At 42.0% G+C, this 16948-nt stretch overlaps 1 protein-coding gene across 1 annotated transcript; it reads right to left on the bottom strand.

Annotated features, from left to right (window-relative positions):
* Positions 1–7157: 7157 nt before the first annotated feature.
* LOC102980282 (cytochrome c-like) lies at positions 7158–7367 on the bottom strand. Its single transcript, XM_024124429.1, has one exon. It carries the CDS (start codon positions 7365–7367, stop codon positions 7158–7160), a length of 210 nt encoding a protein of 69 aa, XP_023980197.1.
* Between the last annotated feature and the right edge of the window lie 9581 nt (positions 7368–16948).

Genomic DNA, 16948 nt, shown 5'->3' with positions numbered 1-16948 from the left:
GTTCAGTGAGACCATTTGCTTTTTTAATTCCTGGGAGCTTGGCTTATGTAGATTAGGTGATGGGTTTCAATAATTTGTTTTGTGGGGGGATGGTCCTATCCACTTTCTGTTTCTCTTCTTCAGCTTTATCTAGAAACTGGAAGGCAGGATGTCGGTGGGTGCGTACCTGGCTCCACCAGCTCTAGCTGGAGGCTGTGGTGTGTTGTTTTGCCTGCCTGCATCCAGTCCCCAGTGTTTCTCTGGTGACTACGCCACCTCCGCTCTCAGGACGCAAGGTTCGGGTGGGAAGACCCACCTCTTGACTTCCACACTCAGTGGGACCATGCACCCGTGCGCGGTGGCCTGAAGCCAGCTGTCTCCTCTCTTTTCATCTCCTGCCACCCCCGCAGCTCAGCTTGGGGACCAGGAGGCTTCTCACCCCAGGAATTTGAGAAGTGGGTTCTTCTGCAGGTGAGCTAATAGCTTCCCACATTGTTGCTTTATGGATCTCTGCATTTGCAGGGACACTCCGAGGACAGTGTAGGGGCACTTCCGTGGCGGGACAGGAAGAGGAGATGGCTATGAGGAGAGAGAGGAAGATAGCAACGAGGAGGATTCTCTAAAATTGTGGAAGCTGAATTGCCTTTGTTGGGGAGTAGCTGATGCACCTGGAAACTATTGGCAAGGCTTTAATGCCCGAGTAAAATTAGGACTGAGATGCCTGCGATCTCTTCAAGAGATTTTGATGTTCACTTAATGTTCCTCTTTCAGCAGAAAAAATGTGGACTTGGTCCCTGTTATTCATGTGATTAGGAACCGGTTTCCTAAAATGATATATGTAGGCGAATTCCTATTGACCCTTCAGAGAGAGAAATCACATATTGTTATTCAAGAAGCACGTGTAATTTTCTCTCTTTTTACAAGCCCAAATCAAATAGATTACCTTCCCAAGCTATGAACAACTTGAAATGCACACAGATCTGTGAGGTTAAAGAGCAAGGAGATAAGGACTTGCGTTTGAAAGAGCGAGGTCTGTAATTCGGTGCCGCAAAGATTCTTTTAAACGGCTACAGAGGAAACCAGTGAATTCCGAAACTGTAAAATCTTTAAAGGAAAACAAACGATAACATAGGGTGTCATGAGAAATAGCATCTTATATTTATTTAAGCAGTCTTCTGCTTGAAGGTAGAAATACTTCTCAAAACCTTCACCATGACCCCCCTGCCCAGGCCACCACCGTCTCTGCTCTGGATTACTGAAATAGCTGTCTGTTGAATTTCCCAGCTTTCACCCTTGTCTCTTACAGTTCACTCTCCACTCAGTAGCCAAAATGATCCTTTTTTTTTTTTTTTGCGGTACGCGGGCCTCTCACTGTTGTGGCCTCTCCCGTTGCGGAGCACAGGCTCCGGACGCGCAGGCTCAGCGGCCATGGCTCACGGGTCCAGCCGCTCCGCGGCACGTGGGATCCTCCCGGACCGGGGCACGAACCCGTGTCCCCTGCATCGGCAAGCGGACTCTCAACCATTGCGCCACCAGGGAAGCCCCAAAATGATCTTTTAAAGATCATCTTTTAAAGCTTACAACTCTCCAAGAGCTTCTCACTGTACACAGGATAAAATTCAAACTTCTTACCCTGGCCTTGGAGATTCTTCAGGACTTCTCAACAGAGACAATATCTTCAGGACAGTATGAGTAGCCCAAGTCTTCTCATGTGCCTCCATCCAAAGCAGTATAAGATGTTTAGCATCCCTGGTCCTGACCACAAAAGCCAAGAGTGCTCTGTCCTCAACTCCATATTTTGCACCCAAATCACCAGCTGCACATCTTCAAACACCACCTAGGTAGGGGAAGGAGGGTTGCATCACCCCCGGCTGAAAATCCCTACTAGCCTACTTGATCTGGCCCTTACCTACCTTCAACCTCAGGATCTTTGCATGGGTTCTTTTCTCTGCCTGGAAAACAAGCACTCCCAGACTACCCAGTTTGGCTCCTTTTCCACATTCAAGTCTTAGCTTAAATGTCACCACCTCAGAAAGACCTTCCCTGGACCACCCCATCTAAAATAGCAATACATACACACATACACGCATACACACATAGTCACTCTCACTATGTATACTTATCACGGTACACAATTTTCTTCTTTGTTTACTTGTATATTGTCTGTCTCCCTTCTCCAGAATGTAAGTTCCATGAGAGCAGTCTGTTTGTTTGCTGCTATATCCCCAGAGCCTGGGGATAAATTTTTATAAATATTTGTTGATTGAATAACAGATGCCATAAAGTTATTTTTCATTTAATTATGTACATAATACATATTAGGAAGAAGCAGAAAAGCATTATGAAACTCATTTCATTTTTTAGATAAAGCACTAAGACACTAAAAATAACAAATCTCACACTGAATATTAGTGATGGAGGAAGAAACAAAACCAGAAATGTCATTGCCTCCTTATTAAGTCACAGTGGATTATTTCAGTGTAAGGCGATCTATTAGGTCACACTGAAAGACATATAACATACAGAGACATACATAATTAATAAATTCTCTCTTCCCCGTCACTTTAAGGCTAAATGTCCATGGTGGTTACTACTGTCTATATACTAGCTGCATTTCATTTTACTTTACAAGTTATTATACCTTTTCAAATCTAGCCTCAAAAATTTAGATTCAGGGGCTTCCCTGGTGGCACAGTGGTTAAGAATCCGCCTGCCAATCCAGGGGACATGGGTTCCATCCCCCTGGTCTGGGAAGATCCCACATGCCGCGGAGCAGCTAAGCCCATGCGCCACGACTACTGAGCCTGCGCTCTAGAGCCCGCGAGCCACAACTACTGAGCCTGCGTGCCACAACTACTGAAGCCCACGTGCCTAAAGCCTGTGCTCTGCAACAAGAGAAGCCACTGCAATGAGAAGCCTGCGCACCGCAACGAAGAGTAGCCCCTGCTTGCCACAACTAGAGAAAGCCTTCGCGCAGCAATGAAGACCCAACACAGCCAAAAATAAATAAATAAATTAAAAAAGAAATTTAGATTCACCTCTTAGAGAAGGGGATGAAAAAGGAAATAAGTTTTACTGTTCTCTGTGGAACAAATTTGAATACCCATCTCTCATCCGATTTTAGTAGCTGACAAAATTGATTCACGAATAAGGCATCGTGTGGGGATGGCAAATACACGGCACCTGGGTTCTCATTCTCCACTCCTGCATCTTGGCAGGTACAGCTCACCAATCCTAGTACTTCCTCTTGCTGAGCACCCATTCCACTCTCAACACAGTGCTCCAGGCAGCAGCTACCAGTGAATTGGAGTTGACATACAAGTTAAATGTCTATTTGCCAGGCCTGGAATAATGGAAAGAGCAAATCTTTCCAGATCAGTCTGAGTTTGAATACCATATCTGCTCTTTGTCACTGGTGAGATCTTGGTTTCTCACACTCTTTCTGTTTGTTTCATAGCATCAAACTTGTAGGGTTATTGGGAAAGTGCAAATAATGTCTGTAAAGTATTTAGTACCATGCTTGTTACAATCAGAATTCACTAAATAGTCGCAGAGAACAGTGGTAAGGAGAAGGCTCTATTTCACACCTCCATCCCCACCCCCAAGAACAGAGAGGAGGTATTATCTTGGTATGTAGGAGGCGGTGCAAGTTACTGGAAACACTAGAGTGAGACTGAGTGTTGGATGAGTAGTTCCCAAAGTGTGGTTCGGGGACCACCTGTGAGCTTATTACAACTTGCAAGTAGTCAGGCCCCAGCACAGACCTGCAGATCAGAAACACTGCGGACGGGTCCCAGCATTGTGTGTGTTAACAAGCTTTCCTGATGCATGCTCTCTCTAGTTTGGGAAGCACTGCAGTAGGGAGAGGGAAGGTGAAGGGGAAATAGATGTGATAAAGTCAAGGCAGAAGCATGTCTGCTCACCTGGTGATTAATCAGAGAGGAAACAAGAAGTGCCGCCCCTTGCAGAGGCTGTGACCATGAGCACGCCCCACCCTGGTGGCCGCTTCCACAGGCAGGATAGCAATTTGCTGCAACAAAGGACAGACCCAGAGCTCGCTAGGGGAAAATGGGCTTGTGGCACAAGGCATAAGGATAACTTCCCAAATGCAGTCCCAGTGCAGGTAGACAACAGATGGAACTTGAAAGGCTCCTTCCCTGAGCAGAGGTAGGTGGCCCTTGTTCTTGGTTGTTTCAAGAGCAGCTTTGACTGAAGGCAAGAAGCCGATCTAGACACTTTCTTAAGCTTCCCCAGCTTGGTGAATTCATGAAAGAATTGCATCTGACAAGCTCAAAGTGCATGGGGGCAGTGGGGAGGAGGGGGCATCAAAGATGCGTCAAGGGCTTCCCTGGAGGCGCAGTGGTTGGGAGTCCGCCTGCTGATGCAGGGGACACGGGTTCGTGCCCGGGTCCGGGAAGATCCCACATGCCGCGGAGCGGCTGGGCCCGTGAGCCATGGCCGCTGAGCCTGCGCGTCCGGAGCCTGTGCTCCGCAACGGGAGAGGCCACAACAGTGAGAGGCCCGCGTACCGCCAAAAAAAAAAAAAAGATGTGTCAAGAGATTCAGCTCCACCAGGATTTCTCTACTCTATCTGATCAATCTAGACCATCGTGTTCCCCCATTCTGACTCTTTCTTCCAGTGTACCAGACACAGAAGTACCTCCCATGGGGTCAAAAATTATAAAATATTTTTAAAGAATGTAATCAATCCAAAGCCCTGTGTGACCCAGCAGATGTTAAACCTGTTTCCAAAGCTAACCCCTGCAGCACGATGTAGAATGGCCTCAGCCCCTAGTTTTCTTTGCTTCCACCTAACTTGAAACTTCACTTTTATTAAAAGTTTAAGTCACACATTCTTGGACACATACTCATACTTGCAGATTGGTCTAAAGGGTGTAGACAAGGTCTATGGCCAGTGTCTTATTAGTAAAGAACAAGGACCTTATTAGAGACCATCAGGCATTTGGATCCAACATAATTACTGAGCTCTGCACTGCCAATTCTCCTGTCTTTCCCATAACCACATACGTGGGAATTGTTATTCCCATGAGGCAGACCACAGAACTGAGGCTCAGACACGTAAAGGAACTAACCCAGGTCTCACAGCTACTTTAAGAGGCCAAGTGTGGATCCTAAACACCAGTCTCCTGACAGAGGAGGTGTTATTCCACCACTAGAAGATTGGCTACAGGGGTGACCTACCCTTAGGTCATTGTCATTGAGTTAAAAATGACAGCTCTCAACTCCCAGCTGATGCATGTGCTATGATTTGTGCTTCCAATGGAATGTTTCTGTTGCTGAAATTTATCACCACCTTTCTAAGCTGGTGGAGAGAATGTTTTCAGTTTAAAAATGTGTCATACACATAGCCCCATTGCAGGTATGGCAACCCAGCTCTTACAATGGCCTGAAGTGAACGATGAAAATTCTGAGAGTAGCACTAACCATGTTCTTAAAGATAGCTGTGTGAACATGTTAGGAGATTTTACAGAAAGGTAGCAATTAGTTATTATTGAACCACTTGTAAGAGGTGGCTTCTAATAACAACACAAAAAAGTTCCTTTAAAAAATGCTGTTTAAACTTGCTTTTGGATAGACCACCTTTATTGAGATTCTGAGGTGGCTTACCATTGTCCTTCACGCATATGGAATAACTATACCATGGGAAGAAAACCAACAATTCTTTGTATTTCTGAACACAAAATAGGTAGAAGTGGGTTTGCTTTAAGAAGGACTTCTGGGGCTTCCCTGGTGGCGCAGTGGTTGAGAGTGCGCCTGCCGATGCAGGGGACGAGGGTTCGTGCCCCGGTCCGGGAGGATCCCACATGCCGCGGAGCTGCTGGGCCCGTGAGCCATGGCCGCTGAGCCTGCACGTCCGGAGCCTGTGCTCCGCAACAGGAGAGGCCACAGCAGTGAGAGGCCCGCGTACCGCAAAAAAAATAAAAAAAAAAAAAGAAGGACTTCTGATCAGTGAGCCTGGTTAATAACTAGGAATAGATTTCCAAGGGAGTTGGGCATCCTTTTTTGAAGGAGGGTGCGGAGAAGGTGGTGAACTAACAGTGGTTCTAAAGTTGTGCTACAGAACTGGTTTCCACTCTCAAAACTCATTTCCTCCCCCAAGGAACAATATAGTTTCCTAAGTCATAAAGAAAAAGAAGGAACTGTAAAATAATATTTTTGGAGACTCTACTGGATTCTAAAGTTCCTTTAATAATTTTTCTTCTTTATTTATTTGTTTGTTTATTTATTTTTGATCCATGACTTTGTTTTTAATTATCTTCAGCCTTAGGATCACATAATTCACAAATGTGTGCTGATGGTATATCTCTAATCTTTCTAACGAGTTGGCAAAAGCACCATTGCCAATCATGCATATATGGTAATGCTACAGTTGCATGTGTTTTTGAATAGCTGTTTAAAAGACAATCCTGAATTATAACTTAGTTTGACTTGGTAAAGAATTCATAAGCAAAGTTTGCTGCGATAGCTTGTGATGCTAAATTTTAAAAGCATTTGATCTTATAGATCACCTATGAAATGTGAGAAGTATTAAATATTCTTTATTTGATATTATACATAAACCACACTAAAATGCCTTTCATTAAGTAAAAGACAACATTTTAGATACAGGGAATTTTAATTTAATTGGCATAGTTAAGACCAAAAAGATAAAGTGGACATTGCCAGCTTATCTTCAGCCCTTGCCTTTAGCAGGCTAATGAACGCAACGTGAAATGCAGGTGAGTCTTACTGTTCTATGAGACAGTGAAGGGATATCCCCTGTATTTTAATATATTAATATAACCAGTTATATAAATTTAAATATAAAACCAATTTCCTGTAGGTTTTGAGATGGCGTTCACCATCTCTGTGAAGAGTTGAACATCAAGTCCAATCATATCTTTAGAAGGGGAAAACAGGAATAGCACTTGCTGAGCTGGAATTAGTATCAAAATTCAAAAAGCTGATCATATTAATTTAACTAGGAGTCAATCTATATAAATCAGGGCCGTCCAAAAGAAATATTCTACCAGCCATTCATGATTGGAATTCTGGTGTATGAGGCCGATTCAAATATGGTACACATAAAAAATAAAAGTCATGAGACACTTCTGTTTTGTAATAAGGCAATGGCCAACTCTTACTCATTAGCAGCTTTTTTGAGATAAGCTATCAAGTCAGCCCCTTCTAATGCCTGTGAAAATCATTTTTGTTCCAGGGATGTACTTCTTGGGATTCTCCATATACCCCATCAGTGTCTCCTCTCCCCAAGAGATGCCTTTGTTCTTGCTGGCATCTGTGTACGAAAATCCAGGGGCCTGACCTCTCGTTTGCCCAAACAGACCATGGAGATTTGGCCCAGTCTTGTGCTTGCCTCTCTTTTCCATGGTATGGAACTAGGCCCGCTTCTGAACTAAAATCTTCTTGCCCTTCTCAACATCACCCATTTTTATTTTTTATTTTGTTTTTTTTAAAAAAATAAATGTATTTATTTATTTATTTATTTTTATTTATTTATTGTTGGCTGCGTTGGGTCTTTGTTGCTGCGTGCGTGCTTTCTCTAGTTGTGGCGAGCAGGGGCTACTCTTCGTTGTGGTGCACAGGCTTCTCATTGCCGTGGTTCCTTTTGTTGCAGAGCACAGGATCTAGGCGCGCGGGCTTCAGTAGTTGTGGCATGCGGGCTTCAGTAGTTGTGGCTAGCGGGCTCCAGAGCACAGGCTCAGTAGTTGTGGCCCACGGGCTTCCCTGCTACGCGGCATGTGGGATCTTCCCGCGCCAGGGCTCGAACCCGTGTCCCCTGCGTTGGTAGGCGGATTCTTACCCACTCTGCCACCAGGGAAGTCCCAACATCACCCATTTTTAGATCGTCCATTTTTCATGCAAGATTCAAAGGTTCCTGCTTGTGAGCAGGACATCCTGCTCTCCAAGTCCAAGGACACGCAGGCCTGAGCCTGTGTACTGGTAGGTTCCTCTAATTCTAATGATATTGTTAATTATTTACTCTCTTTACAAATAAGGAAACCGAGGTTCAGACTGGCTGTGTAACTTGTCTAAGGTTATGGAATAAATGAAGGGACTGGAAATTTAACCCAGAGTTGCTCAATTCCAGCTCCAATGGATCTGTCCACCTCATTGGAAAGTGCCTCCCAACAATGCACGGTTTAATGGTGAGGAAACCAAGGCACAGATAAAATAAATAGTTTAAGAGATGTTGTGCAGTCAGTATGTGATTGAGGGTCACTATGTGAAATGTTCAGGAAGCCACATCTTTTTTCCTTTTAAACACTTTGATTTAGCTTATAATAGGTCACAGACTGTTACTTTTAAAGATTTTCCAGTTTGGGGGATTGGATTTTATTTTTCTTGGCAGCATTCATATTTGAAAGCAGTATATTTGACACCGCTTTCTGGATTTAACTTGAAACAAAGGAAGCAAAATTATACCCACGCACCCTGCTCCCTTCCAAATTATGAACTCAAAAGTTAACTTTTTGCTCAGGACATCAGCGTTTCTGAATGGGTAAGGCCCAAGTAGAGCCCTTTGCTGTTTTTAGAGTCAAGAACAGATCTTCCTATTCAGCAAGCTATAATCCATCCCCACTTGGCCCAGCCATCAGAAGTGAGAAAAGGGGAACCCTTGTACTAACAAATCCCTGTTGATAAAACACATCTTTTTTCATGAATATTCTGTCTTTAGAAAACAAGTAGATAGAGCACTTGTTAGTTAATAATAAAACGAATTCTTCAGTGACTACCCAGATGAATGAATATTTTTTAAAGGCATGGGGTATGTAAGGAATTTTAATCCAGCCTCCGTGTTCACTCCCCACACAACAACTGTGGAGAAACCACTGGCCTCTGAATGATGAATGGCCCCAGACTCAACCAAGAGGGAAAACAAGCCCAGTCCTATAATCTGGCATCTCTCTTTTTAAATTCCTGGGTGGACTTCTATTTTGGTTGTAGCTTATGAGTGGGCTCAGTTAAAGGGCTTTGCTAGCGCCATCTTTAACCTTTAAAAACTTCTATTCGTTAATTCCAAATTAATATTTTAGGAGGCTTCAGGCCACAGGCTAAAAGAAGTCAGGAAACTGAATTAGTAAATGACAGAGCAGTAATCAGCTTAAATGAGACTTCTTCCAGTTCTTTGCTTGTGGATGACACAGAATTTCTGAGCTTAGAAAAATCTCTTTTCTCTGCAGGTGATACTGTGGGGATACCAGAGATGCGGTTCCACGATCAGAGTCTTATCCATTTATTTTAGTCTTCTACCACAATACTCCACGCGGGCATCCCCACCCTCACCCTGTGCTCTGTGCTGTCAAACCCTACTTGCTAATCAGCCAGGCTGAACGAAGGGTTAAGGCTGCAGCCTTCCATTCCAGTAGATGCTGCAAACATTTGCGTTCACTTTCTCTTCTGCAGTCAGCCATGCAGCTCTGCAAAGCCTTCAGCATTTGCAGAAGCATTATTTCCTCCCACCTATGTCTGGTTTAAACTTGCAGCTGACCAGGTTCTATAGCTCAGAATTCCAGACTTAGCCCTGTGGGGTCTTACCTAGCATCTGTCCCTCTTCCACTGCTGAATTTGTTTCCCCTGCCCTGTCCTGAAAAGCCTCAGGGCCTCTTGTAACCTGGATGCTTCCTCCCCACTGGAAGTTAGAAGCATATCCTCACTGGCTGCATCACTGCACATTTCCCTAATAACCTTGTTTTTTCCCTTCAACTCAAACTTCTCCAAACAACACCATCTCTACTGACCCTGAATTTCTCTAGCCCTCTGTAACAGCATTTCCAACCAGCCACGCCAGGAGAGAGACTGAAGAGGGCAAATTGGGGAAAGAAGGTTTGGGAACTCACCTGCACAGCTGCGAGGCTCAGACACAGGATGGGGCTGCCCGCAAACTTCCCAGGGACCATCTGCAGCCAAGTCTCTTGGCCTTAAAGCGACAGGGCACTTTTCACCATATAAGGAAGACAGTTTCACTTGTCTGCTTCAGGACCTGTCTGGGCAAAGCAGCTCCTTCTCTGGACATTGCAGAGGCTTAAGCCTTCTGGGGGCATCTGGTACCTGTCAGTTTGAGAGATCTGTACATAGTAGGCAGTTTGATAACTGCTGGATAAGGCACAAGAATGGTGTTTGTCAGGCCATTTTCAAAGACCGGAAAATCCTTTATATGGGGCTTGCCCCCTACGGAAAGGGTTTACAGTGACTGGGAAGTCTTCCTCAATGATAAGAAAAGGCTTTGCTTCTATTTCAGGTTTGGCTTCCTGGAAATCAGTGATCTTGCTCATCTCAAAGAGGAGAGGCAGTTGGACCCCCTTCCTTCGACACTGAGACAAAAGAGAGAGGACAGCAGAGTGATGGTGGGAGAGTTTGGTTGTTTCAGACACGTTAGCATTGCTCCCTAAAAACAGGCGAGATAGAGATGATTCTGTTATTTCAGCTAGCAGAGGCCATTCCTAAACAGACACACACACCCCCAGTTCTCCACCAAAGCCATCTCCACTCCTGAGCACCCCTTTTGGGCCCCCTTGGCTAAAGCCCACAGTTGAAGTCTGAGGAGTGCTTTTATCTCAACTGGCAGGGATAAGAATGTGTTTTAGCAAGAGCAAACATTTTCTGTGGATGATATTCAGATGCAGGTCTGGCCTGTTGGTTTGAGGTGTATTGAAAGCAATTATAAAATGTTAGATTCTGAGAAAAAAAGTGGAGCCCAATTTAGTTATCACTTGGATGGTCACACACTTTTTCTTTTTTTTTTCCCTTCGTATATTTAATCAATGAACTAATTTTTTATTGAAGTATAGTTGATTTACAATGTTGTGTTAGTTTCAGGTGTACAACACAGAGATTCAGATATATATATATATATATATATATATTCTTTTTCAGATTCTTTTCCCTTATAGGTTATTACAAAATATTGAGTAGAGTTCCCTGTGCTATATAGTAGGTCCTTGTTGGTTATCTGTTTTATATATAGTACTGAGTATATGTTCACCTCATCTTCCTAATTTATCATACCCACCCCTTCCCCTTTGGTAACCGTAAGTTTGTTTTCTATGTCTGTGGGTCTATTTCTGTTTTGTATACAAGTTCATCTGTATCATTGGCCCTCTCTCCCACACACACTTTTTTCTTCACCAGAAACTGAATATTGTCTCTTTATTGCCAGCTGACTATGCCTAATATTTGGTGTCTGTACCATAGACTTTGGATGAAAAAAAAGTAATTTGGCCCCTGATTCTATAGTCTCATACTACCTTCATATCTTACCTTCTTACATGGATTTTGACTCTTTAAGGACAAAGGCCACTTCATAGCCTTCCATACTCTGCTTAACACCTAGTATGGAACAAGCATAGAGCAGACTGGGAAATACTTACTGGATTAAATCAGTTGAATGGAACCCAGCCTCTTTGTATAAGGTCTACCTACCCAGTTTTATGAATAAAATGGGGTTTTCCTAAATTACTGTTATAAATAAAGCCATGATTTCTCTTCTTGATCATCTCTTTTATATCAACTAGTATTTGTTTTCCATGCCATCACATTTTCTTCAAGGGCAAAGGTTCAAGGAATTTCTTTAAAAGTAATCACTGTGATAAACTCTTTGACCCAGCAATCTGATTCCTAGAAATTTAAACTAAGGAAATAATTATACAGAAGCAAAACATCTGATAAGTAGAGATGTTCGTTGCACTGCTGTCTGTAATAGCAAAAGCAAGAGACGACTTGAAGGCTCCATAGTCATTTATACATCGATAATAATAGTTCATATTTATTGACTGCTAATAATAGTTCATATTTATTGACTGCTCACCATGTACCAGGCACTGTTCTAAGTACTTTATGCAAATTAATTCATTTAATCATGACAAACCTGTGTGGTTGGAACTGTCATCAACCTCATTTTAAAGACCAGAAAACTAAGGCACAGAGGTTAATAAACTTACATTTGAACCGAGGTGTTTTGGCACCCGCACTTAGACTAGCATCATCCTATGCTCTCATCAGGAGCATTATAATGGGCACTGGAATAGACAGAGTAATAAAATTAATCAAATGGCCTTCATGCAGCCATTAAAAATAATAATTATGAAAGCTCTATACAAACATGGAACCATGCTTGTGATATAAAGTTGACTGAGAGAAACAGAAGATAAAATACCTATGATTGTAACTAGCTGACTACAAGAAATGGAAGGCCATATGCAAAACTGAAAATAGCTGTATAGTTCAGAGTGTTGGACTATGATATGATTTCTCTAAGACTGTCTTAAATGTTATTTACCATTTTCATTTTTAAATTAATAAAAATTAATTCTTGCTACAAAAACACTGACCTTGGCATTCTTTTGGCTCTTAGCTTGTCTAAACGACGCTATCAGCCTAGATTAGTGAGTGTCGAGAGGTTCTCTTGATCGTGCCATTATCCCAGGGGAGCTCTCTGCCAGCTGAGTGACTCACTGCACCTGGGGGTGGGGCCTGCATGAGTCACATGCCACACACCTGCGCTACCATTCAGTCGCCCTTGAACCGACTGTACGTCAAAGTGAAATCCTACAATGTCCATTTTCACTGAATATCTTATAATTTGTGGACCTGGTAAGGATAAAGCATTATGTGATACTGATGTTCAGGAAAGATGTCTCACAAACATGTTTCCTTATGTGGGAAGACTTCCAGTGAGAGATTCTAAATCTGATGATGTTTATCAGTAAACAAACAGTTATGTCTCAGAAGATGGGCCTATTGTAGGAATAAAGAGGGAAACTTTGGTGTCAATTAACGAGCAGTTAAAAAATTATATGTATTGCTTAAAGCTGTTGAGGCTTGTATTAAATGAATATATTTATACCTTATAAGGTATTGCAAAATCAAAGAAGTTAAGCTGTAAAAAGCAAACTGAAAACTTGCATCAGGAGGCATTAATATTTTTGTAGCTTTTGACTCAGTAATCATATTTTCTTTTCCAAAATTATTTCAGAGAACTTCTCTCATGGGAGAAGGGAAAAGAAAGGGAGAGGAGACCATGTGATTCCAAATGAATGTGTAAAAAAATCAAGACTTAATAAACTTAATAAAATGCTTAAAGGAAAGTAATAGATTTTTTTCCTAATAAAATGTTAATAATGTAAACTAAAATTTATCTAGTAAAGATGTAGATTGATCAAACTTATTTAATATTCTTTTTAACTAAATACATATCAAGTAATAGTATATTACCCATTTTGGAAAAGAAAAAAATGAGTATAACAAAAGCCAAACAAACAAAATAAACAGGTTGAGTAGAGTGGTAATTAATCCTCTTGTGGTCACAAATCCTTTGCACGTGATGGTGAGAAGCATCAGTAAAGATATATCATTTTACGTGTGTTATTTTTATGTTCAAGCTTAAGGTTAAGCTTATTCTCAGGACTGTCAAAGGTTTTTTTGCAATTTACATTTGTTTTACAGTTTTATAAACTGTTTTTCCAAAAATCCATGGATGCCGATTGTAAAAAGTGAAAAGGGAAAGTTCCCTCTAGAGACGCCTGGAGGTATCTCTTAGGGGTTATGGTGGAGCCACAGGAACATGTCAACCCCATCATTCCCCCCTCATGCAAAATCTCCCAGGAGCCAATACGCACAAGGAGCTGCAGATTAGGAACCAGAGTATAATGTTGCTGGTGGCTGTAAGAGAGCTCTGCACCCCACTAAAGAGTTGCTAAAGGCCAGATTGGAGCCAGGACTACATCAGTGACCCAGCTCACCAGGATTCACAGCCCAGACCAGAAACCTCTTACACTCTCAGGAAGCAGCTTGGAAGGAAATAAGGAGGAGCAGGCTTCATTCGGAGGAAGTGGATAAAATACTGTTTTACTCAGACATCTGCTATTTATGGTTTGATATATTTCCTTCCATACACTTTTTATGCTTACACAAAAAAATTACTACTACTACATACATAGTGCTACAATTTGATTTTCCACTTAATAACATGAACAACTTTCTATGTTACGTATGGACTTATTGCATTCCTTTTAACATCTGCATAGTCCTTAGCTGTACCAAAATTTATTAAATATCGCCCACTGATGGATATTTGTTTCCAATTCTTTACTATGAATATGTATTCACATTCTAAGTGGTAGATACTATAGAGATAGATAATGTTTTAGTTGCCCCCTCCATGCCATGCCCCTCTCTCCTTGTACGTGTCTACTTGTGCACATGGGCGGGAATTTCTCTAGGATATGAGTAGAAGTTGACAGCGGGTAGATGGGAAAGCCCAGTTACATTTTGATACCGTTAACCTGAACAAGTATCTTTTTTAGATCTATGCTTTTATTCATTTTATTGCTTAAAAACTTTTTTTTCTCTTGAAAAGTTAAGATATACATATAGTAAAAACACCAAATGGCATAAAAAGGATATATGGCAAAAAGGTAAGTCTTTTTTACCACATCCCCCATTCCTTATCTCCAGTGGCAAAGCTTCTTGAGTGCTCGTCGAAGCACGTGTATGTGTGTGTGTGTGTGTTTACACATGACATCATAATATATCTATGTATATATGTGTATGTATATCTGTGTGTATATCTTTATATATGTACACACATGTATAGATATAGTATGTCATTTGTGTGTGTGTATGTATGTATTTTTGCAACTTGAGCTTTTCAGTTAACAATACACTTAGACTAACACACTATTGTAAAACAGTTATACTCCAATAAAGATGTTAAAAAAAAATAAATAAAAAAAAAAATAAGAAGACAAAATCTTGCATGCCCGACTTCTCCGGAGCTGGAGGAGACCACAAAAGCATGCAGAACAGTTCTCTTCTCAAATCTTCTAGAAGTTAGAAACACCTGGGGAGCTTTCCGGCTGGCTGGGCCCCACCCCCAGAGATTCTCGTTTAATTGGTTCTGGGTGGGGCTCAGGTACAGAGAGCTTTGAAAAGCTCCCTGAATGAGTTTAACGTGCAGGAAAAGCTGAGAACCACTGACCTAGAACCTGCTCTTCACTCACCAGATGAGATCAAGAGCTGAAGAGGCAAAACACCACCTCTTTTCACCAAAAAAACAACAGCCACAAAAAAAAAAAAAAAAAGAAAGAAAGAAAGAAAGAAAAACATTCAGCCTCTCCTTTTGTCTTTCCCATCTGGTCAGTGGCACCATCATTCTTCTCTGTCTCAGTTTCAAAACCTCAAAAGAGGGCTTCCCTGGTGGCGCAGTGGTTGAGAATCCGCCTGTCGATGCAGGGGACACGGGTTCGTGCCTCGGTCCGGGATGATCCCACATGCCGCGATTTATTTATTCTCTTTAAAAAAAAAAAAATACACTTAGAGATTATTCCACATCCAGGCCTGCAGATCTCCCTTTATTCTATTTTATTTTATTTTACTTTACTATTTGTTTTATTTCATTTCATTTCATTTCATTTTTAATTTTTTTTTTTGCCACACCATGCAGCTTGCAGGATCTTAGTTCCCTGAACAGGGATTGAACCTGTGCACTCGGCAGTGAGAGCAGAGAGGCCTAACAACTGGACTGCCAGGGAATTCCCTCCCTTATTTTTTTAAAATAGCGGGATATTATAATGGTATCCTCTGGGAATAAACTATAATTTAATCAGTCTCTTATTGATGTACATTCATATCGTTTCCAGGGTATGGCAACTATAATAATTGTGTAATGGATATCTTTATTTGAGACATGTGATTTCAAACAATAACCCAAAAAAAACTTCTTGGCATTTTTGTTGCTGTTACATTCAATGAATAATTTAATTTAAAGAAAGTTGAGGGCTGCCCTGGTGGCGCAGTGGTTGAGAATCCGCCTGCCGATACAGGGGACACGGGTTCGTGCCCTGGTCTGGGAGGATCCCACATGCCGCGGAGCTGCTGGGCCCGTGAGCCATGGCCGCTGAGCCTGCGCATCCGGAGCCTGTGCTCCACAAAGGGAGAAGCCACAACAGTGAGAGGCCCGCGTACCGCAAAAAAAAAAAAAAGATGTGCTCTTGGGAGCTCATACCAGGTGGAGGCCTCTTTAAATTACTCTTAGATTACAGATTGCCTTCCTTTTAAAGACTGGGTTTTTCATTTGGTGATGCTATGGGTGTGATCTAAGCTGAGAGGGCAGAACCAGGAATCATCTGGACACCCCTATTTAGGAAGGACTGACTAACACATGATGTAAGGTACAGGAAATATACTGAACAAAGGCTTAATAATTGGTTGACTATCATAAAGTCTTTGCTAGCAATCCTTCTTTTCATATAAAGTTATAGGCATGGAACCATATTCCCTGTGTATACTCCACACTTTGCCCTGTCCCCCAGCCCCACACTAGCCCAGGGAATTGAAGCCCAATATCATTAATTCCTCTAGGAAACTTGATTCTTTCCATAAGATCCTTCAATTCTTTGTGTCTTATTGCTTTGTTTGTTCTCTTTTTAAATGAGTACATAAATGAATATTATTTGTATTTGGGGTTTCAATTTCTGCCCCTTGTGAGTCCACACTCCTTCTGAGGCTTGGGAATTTACTCATTCTTTGACAAAAAGTGCTGAAAGTCTACGACATGCTGGGCTCTGTTCAGAACCCTGGGGTTATAGCTGTGGACAAAATGGGCAAAGTCTCAATAAACATGGAGCTTACATTCTCATGGGGAGAGAGACCAATAAAGAAATAAAGGAGAAAATGTCAGGTAGTGATAAACTCCATGGTGAAAATAAAATAAGATATGTGAAGAGGATGACTGTGTGTTGGTCAGAAAAGGACTTTCTGAATTCTTGACTTTTAAGCTGATCTCATCTTTCTTCTTAGTTCCTGTAGCACTTCATCTTGCAAATGGTTGGTGCTCAATCAATATTTTATTTATTTATTTATTTTTTTTTTTGCGGTACGCGGGCCTCTCACTGTTGTGGCCTCTCCCGTTGCGGAGCACAGGCTCCGGACGCGCAGGCTCAGCGGCCAT

Source organism: Physeter macrocephalus, chromosome 1 (assembly GCF_002837175.3).
Source record: "Physeter macrocephalus isolate SW-GA chromosome 1, ASM283717v5, whole genome shotgun sequence".
Taxonomy (NCBI): domain Eukaryota; kingdom Metazoa; phylum Chordata; class Mammalia; order Artiodactyla; family Physeteridae; genus Physeter; species Physeter macrocephalus.
This window is presented reverse-complemented; position numbering and strand designations above follow the sequence as displayed.

Coding starts and splice junctions, on each gene's coding strand:
- LOC102980282 (XM_024124429.1), bottom strand. CDS start 7,367: ATGGAAAAGAGAGGCAAGCACAAGACTGGGCCAAATCTCCATGGTCTG.